Raw genomic sequence first — 6,692 nt, 5'->3', positions numbered from 1 at the left:
ATCCTAAATGAAGAGATGCTTGCTTCCATAAGTTTAGTACTCTCCAAGCTTTAACAAATTAAGAATCTAAATTTTGTGGGATTGATTTTTTGAGCTCAGATTAGCTACCAAACTGTGAGTCAAAATACAGTCTCAAGAATTCTAAATTAGAGAGCTCCCTGAGGGTGCAATTGTTAAAGACTTAGCACTATGAAGCCATCACTGGCTACTGCAACGTGAGTTCAGTCCCCAGTCCGGAAGCTAACCCACATAGCGCAGCAGATCTCTCCTGTTTCTCCCACTGCTTCTCTCAGCAATGTATTTAAATAGATCTGCTTGTTCTGCTTCCCACTCTGTCTCTGGTGAATCTTCTCACCCCCCATATCTGTAGCCTACACCCCAGTCTTATATGTATAAATAAGTAAAAAAATAAATTCAAAAAATTATAAACTAGGGCCCTCCCTGGTGGCGCAGCAGGTTAAAGCACAGCACAAAGGAGCTTAAACCACTTCCGCATGAGTTCCCCCCCCGCCTGCCCCATGGGTGTCCACATGGTGTGGCAGACCTCTCCTGACCCGCCCGCTGCTCCCCTCAGCAGTGTACTTTGTCGATCTGCCTGTTCTGTACCCCACTCTGTCTCTGATGAATCCTCTCACCCTCCGCATCTCTGGCCTGTACCCCAGTTCTGTACGAATAAATAAATAAATCTTTAAAAAAAATTATAAACTAAATAAGCATTTCATAATAGTCATTAAAATAAATCTTTTTTTGTTTCCTAGTGTGATTTCTGTTTGTTAATTGATTTTTAAGAGAAACCTTTAAAAATAACATAAATACAAGCTTATATTTATGGAACTTATTATATCAGGCAAACACTAAAACTAGGTATTGGCATATATTATACATTAATTAATGATATACATGATCTAATTTGATAGTTTCAATAATATGTTCTGGTGTGACTGTGGGATAAGGGACTACTGAAAGTTAAAATGTTGCCAGGCTCTCTGGGGTTGGCACAAAAAACTGAGTACTTCACAACTGGTTCCTTGTTTTGACAAGGTCATTGCCCTACTTGGAAGGAGATTCTTTAATTCTATATGGGGAGGTGGAATCAGCATTTTTTTTTTGTTATAGTAGACTTCCTTGAGTCTTAAAAAAATGAGTTGACAGTTGTTAACATAAGGTCATTCCATGTGGAGGTATCAGCTTGAGCAAAAAACCCTGGGCAAATAGCAGTATATATATGTAACATGAAAATCTCAGAAGTTCAGTGTTTCTGGGATGTGAAGTATGAAGGAAAAAAGCTGAAATGATAAATTAGCTGGAAAAGAAAGCAAAAAATAGACTCTTGAATCTGGAATACGCTCCATGCAGACTGACAGAGTGGTCTTTATATAAACTTAATAATAATAGTAACATTAACTGTTAATACTTTTAAACTCTGTTCCAGGACACCGGGGTTTCTCTAAGTCTGGCCACTCGTCCATGAAGAATTGGTATAAATTTCCCAGTATCTCTATCAAGCTTATTGATAAACTGCCTAGATGAGTTCTACTACATCAAAAACAGTACTTCTGCTTTGAAAAGTGCCTGAGAGGTATCTTTTGTTTGGAAGTCTCCCTCTTCCTTTTTGTCTACTCAAAATGGACCTAAAACTAAAAAATCCTGAGTTCTGGTACAGCTTTCATGGTCAGGTCCCAGGCATGCTGGACTGGGACATGGGGAATGAATTCTTTCTGCCTTGTACCACAGACCAGCACCCCTTAGCGGAGCAAAATCTTGCCAAATACAGACTGAGAGTAATGGAGCCTCCAAAAGTGACTCAAGGAAGGAAAACCAGTACTGATGACGATGGTCCTGACTCTGAACCCAACCTATGGATGTGGGTGAATCCTAATATTGTATGCCCTGTTGGCAATCAGGAGGCCCCAAGCCATGGTAACAAAAAGGATGTAACAAGCATACTCCCTTCTCCTCAGTCACTCCCAAAGGATGAAGAGTCTAACTACCCAGAGACCACAGTGATGGAGTTGCTACCATCTTCCTCCAGCAAGCAGTCGCCCCTGCAGAAGCAGTTCACCAATTTCCCCAGCAATTGGCAGATCACAGAAGAGGAGACTGAGGGACAAGATGGCAGTTCCTCTGTGGTCCCCCAGTTCTCTAAGAAAGAGGAGAGCTTCCAGGGCCAAAAGCTAAGGCAAGGTAACAGCCAGGAAAAGAGGTCCTGGTCACGACCTCCCCTCAACTATAGTCACCTGATTGCCTTGGCGTTAAGAAACAGCCCCCCATGTGGCCTGAATGTGCAGGAAATCTACAATTTCACCCGACAGCATTTCCCCTTTTTCTGGACAGCTCCAGATGGCTGGAAGAACACTATCCGCCACAACCTGTGCTTCTTGGGTAGCTTTGAGAAGGCTCCAATCAACCTTCAGGATGGGGTCACTACAAAGGCACGGTCTGGCCTTTGGAGGCTTACTGAGGAGGGACACCGCCGTTTTCAGGAAGAGACTCGAGCCTTAGCTTCTGCTCGAAAGGAAAGCATCCAGGAGTGTATGAGCCAACCTGATGTGATATTCTCCCTCTTTGACCTTTAAATTACTGTTGCTCTGATTCTGGAACACTGCTTAACCTGATTGACCTTCATTAATCTCTAAGACTAGCCTGCCTCGTAGGTTACACACTTATTTTTATTGCTATAAGATTGGCACTAAATAAAGTGAAAACTTTGTATAAAGGAGACAGAACTTAAATACAACTGGAAAAACTACTTGGAGACAATAAAGTTGTACATTTAGAGCAGAAATTAGAAATCCTAAGAACAATGACATGGAGGTAAGAAAGGGAGAACATATTTTATGAGAAAAGGAGTTCTGTTTACTGGAGAGTATGCTCATACATTAGTGTGAATGGTGGCGTATAAGTTATAAAATACAGGATAGAGCTGGGGCTGAGAAGTGCATATGCACCAATAGGAGGTATATATGCATAAAGATAACCCGAGTGTGAAGATTAAAGCCTGAAGATTAAAATGTCCCTCTTTAAAGGACACATTTTATCTTTTAGGATCTCATTTGTATCTTATGTTCAAACTTTAATTGAAAAAAACACAAAAAATGCTAGTGACAAGTTCCATTTTAGGTGCTGAGAATATTGACAGGTTTAGTGAAAAACACACATAAAACAGATATTTGATGTGAAATGTGTTTAGGATTGCCAAAGCAATGGCGGAACATTCTTGGAGAAAAGCATTGAAAAGTGAGTTTCTTTTGAGCTAGTTTTGAAAAATAGGGATTTGCTGGGGTTATAAACTGGAGAAAAAACTTTATCGCAACAATGGAGGGTGGAGGGGGGAAGCAAATGTATTATTTAGGAGAATGATAGGAAATTTTGAAACAATTTATCTTTACTGGGGCTATGAGTGGAAAAAAAAAAAAGGGTGAGCAAAATGCCCTCTGTGTACTTTCTAGGTGTTTGAACTTGGTCCTGTGTGCTTGCTGTTGGGATCAAAGAGTTATCAAGTATTGTTTTTTGCTAAAAATTAAAAATAACAATAAACATTTCAGCATCTGCTTTTCTAATTTCAGAATTCCCTTTAATATCTTTTATAAATAAACTTCTCTATCAGATTTAAGCATAGCTATATCAGATTTCTGCCTTTTGTGCTAGAAATTGTTAGGAAATACCTAGGATAAAATATATTAGATTTATTTAGTTTCATAACTTTCAATGCTAAGGGATGCAAAATGCCTCTAAAATACAGTTGATTAATTCCATATAATTGTAAATCAACTGAAAAGTTTACATTTTTTGTAATGGTCATTATTACTCATGCAAAACTGTATATATTTAGGTTGAATGCAAAAAGAACATGCAAAAAGTTCTTCAAGAAAAGTGTAGATGCTATTTCTTTATAAAACAAAGACAAAGTTGACAGCATATTTTGGGATTAAAACATTTTGGTTATAAATATTCAGTGTCTGTTTCTCAGTCCCCCCAAATATAGCATACAATTTTTCCAAAATAAGAAACTAACAAAACTATTTTTATTACAAACTATATTTTGTGTATATGTAATATAAATTTAAAATGTGTAAATTCTCCAAAAAACTTTCATTTTTCAGAACTGAACTTGAATTTTCTGCTGTTGTTCAGCACTTTTGGGCTTTGAAAATCTCTATTAATTTTTTTCCTGAACTTTATTTCTACTCTGGGAAGAAAAATAATAAAAGTGGCTGGGGGTGGCAATCTTTGGTTATCTCAGGAAGTTCAAATGAAGGCATATATTTCTTCAGAGAAATTTCTTGATCCTACTTTTCTTCCTCACCAATATCCTGGTAATTTAAATTGCATCTTCATACTTGTTGCTTTTCAAAGTCATTCTTTATCTATACCAACAGTAATGCTTGTAACTGATACTGTTTAGTTTGGTGGAGGAGGCTTTAAAATCAGTTGGGCAGGTGTAATATTCACTACTTCCCATGTCAGCGAAAAGTTTGTCAATGTCAGCAGCAGCCTGATGTTTGTCAGCCCTGGTATATGGTTAAGACAGATGCTCTTTCCTGTATAATCAAAGCCTCCTTTTTTCTCATTGAATTTGTGATATTTTTTCCTATATTTATCTGGATCTATACTTTTATGTTGAACTGAATAAAAAAATATTTGGATAGCACAGAATTCTGTTTGTCTAAGTAAAATAACATCACACATTGATCCTGCATCCTGGCTTGCATTTGTAACCCAATTTGAAAACTACCCTGAATTTGAAAATCTGTTATTTTAAGTAGCACTTACATACCTCTTTTCTGTGCCTTTCTCTTCTTCAAGAAAGGATTTCATATTGACTTATAAGCAGAATATGAGGGTTTTTTTTTTTTTTTGGTCAAACTCATATATCAAACCTTCGCTGTGTTCTCATAATTTTTCAAGAACCCACAGTCGTTCTGTATCAGTAGCAAACTGTCTTTGACCTGCTATCCTTGTTGCTGAATATACTGCAGAACCATATACCTGGAGGATGAGCAGTTTGAAGGAAGCTAATCAATTTTCCCCACCTTCTGTGTTACTTTTAGTGTCCTTTTGTATGTGTGAAAAAGTTTCACCTGCCTTTTAGCCATTACAGACAACTCTCATGTCATTTCATCTTTGAAATTAGAATGCATTTTCCTTGTAGTCCAGTTCCTGCCTAGTTTTTTCATTCTTGGTCCTAAATCTAGCTCATAATATGTGCTGTGGAACACTTGTATTTCAAAATATTATTTCAATAGTTCAGAAACATCATCATAGCAAGAACAGAAGAGGGCCAATAGGTACCATTGCATTTTAAATAAAATCTAAATATACCAGGACTTTTTCAAAGGACATATAAACCATCGGGGAAAAAAATTGTCAAAACTGATTTTTTTTTTTTTTACAGATTTGAATTTGGACAACTCTGGGAAGGTTACACAGGTGGCAACTGTAGTTGACAAGATTAATAGGCTGATGGTAGTGATATGGGATGGGGGGAAGGAAGCGGTATGGGCCAAATTTTGGATGACATCTTGGTGAAATTCTGGAAGAGAAGAATGGGCAGGGTTGGTATGACATGTTTGGGAGGTTCAAGAGGGAAGGCTGAGATATGTAAGGTTTCTGAGTGAGTGGAGGACATGGAACTGGGCTCAGACTTGGAGTGTCTAGCTTCTGTGTCTTCAGAAGAGGAGAAGTGTAGCTTGACTAGTTGCCATCAGGCTTGCCATACTAAGAACTGAGCAAAAAAGGGTGAGGTGGGGTTGTTCAGTTGTGCCAAGCAATCTGGAGCCGTAGCTACATCTAAAAACAATCTAGGACAGAACTTACTGGAACAGAGAACTCTTCATATAAAGGGCACATACCAAGACTGAGTGCAAGCCCGGACCTAGCAGAGCTGTGCCCTACATCTGGGACTCTCCCTTATCCACAGGTGACCCTATCAGTGGCCACAAGCTCCTCAGGTGCCGGCACAGGCCCAACCTGCAACCACGTAAGCTATTTACCACAGACCTTCAGCTAAACCATGAAGGACATTCCATTCAGCCTGCCAGTCCCTGTTCTCAGACCAGTTCCAAGCCTGAGCCTAGCAAGGCTGTGTCCTATATCATCAACCCTCATCTACCCTTAGTAAGTTTCAATAAATCCTTGCCCTGTTGGCCACCTGAAAAAGGCCTTGAGAGGTGAGGTCCCCAAAACTCAAGTCTCTAGATTCAGAACGACACATGCCAATCAATCTAGGCATTGGTATGGCAAGGCCTGAGGGAGCATTGAGGGGACTTCAGCACTACCCCAGAAAAAAAGGGAAACAGAACTGATACATAATAAAAGCCCAAAAGACAGCAGATAAACCCAAGCAAACAGTGGGGGAAGGAAAAATACAAACTCCCAAGGAAACCCTCATGAGAACAGCACACCACAAAGAAAATCAAACTGCAGAACCCAATAACACGGACAGAGAAATTCTTCTTGTCAGATGAATAATTCAAAATTGCCATAATTAATAAATTCAAAGAAATAAAACAGAAAAACAAATGAACTATACAAAATGCAGAAAAGAAAAAGAATGTTATGAGAGGCATAATCAAGGCACAGAAGAACAAGATTGAAACTTTAATAAGAGTACACAGAGGTTCAGAAACCTCCAGTGAGAGCATGTATCTGTCTGCTCACAGCATCCAAATTCTCACCAAGACCAGTGCCAC

General features: G+C 38.8%; 1 protein-coding gene across 1 annotated transcript; it reads left to right on the top strand.

Moving 5' to 3' along the window:
• The first annotated feature begins 1,625 nt into the window (after window positions 1-1,625).
• FOXR2 (forkhead box R2) lies at window positions 1,626-2,576 on the top strand. Its single transcript, XM_004695320.1, has one exon. The coding sequence runs from the start codon at window positions 1,626-1,628 to the stop codon at window positions 2,574-2,576; it is 951 nt and encodes a 316-aa protein (XP_004695377.1).
• The last annotated feature ends 4,116 nt before the right edge of the window (window positions 2,577-6,692 follow it).

Source organism: Condylura cristata, unplaced genomic scaffold, assembly GCF_000260355.1.
Source record: "Condylura cristata isolate star-nosed mole 26May11 unplaced genomic scaffold, ConCri1.0 scaffold00059, whole genome shotgun sequence".
NCBI classification, from domain to species: Eukaryota; Metazoa; Chordata; class Mammalia; order Eulipotyphla; family Talpidae; genus Condylura; species Condylura cristata.
Note: the sequence above shows the minus strand (reverse complement) of the source record. Positions and strands in the feature narration are given on the sequence as shown.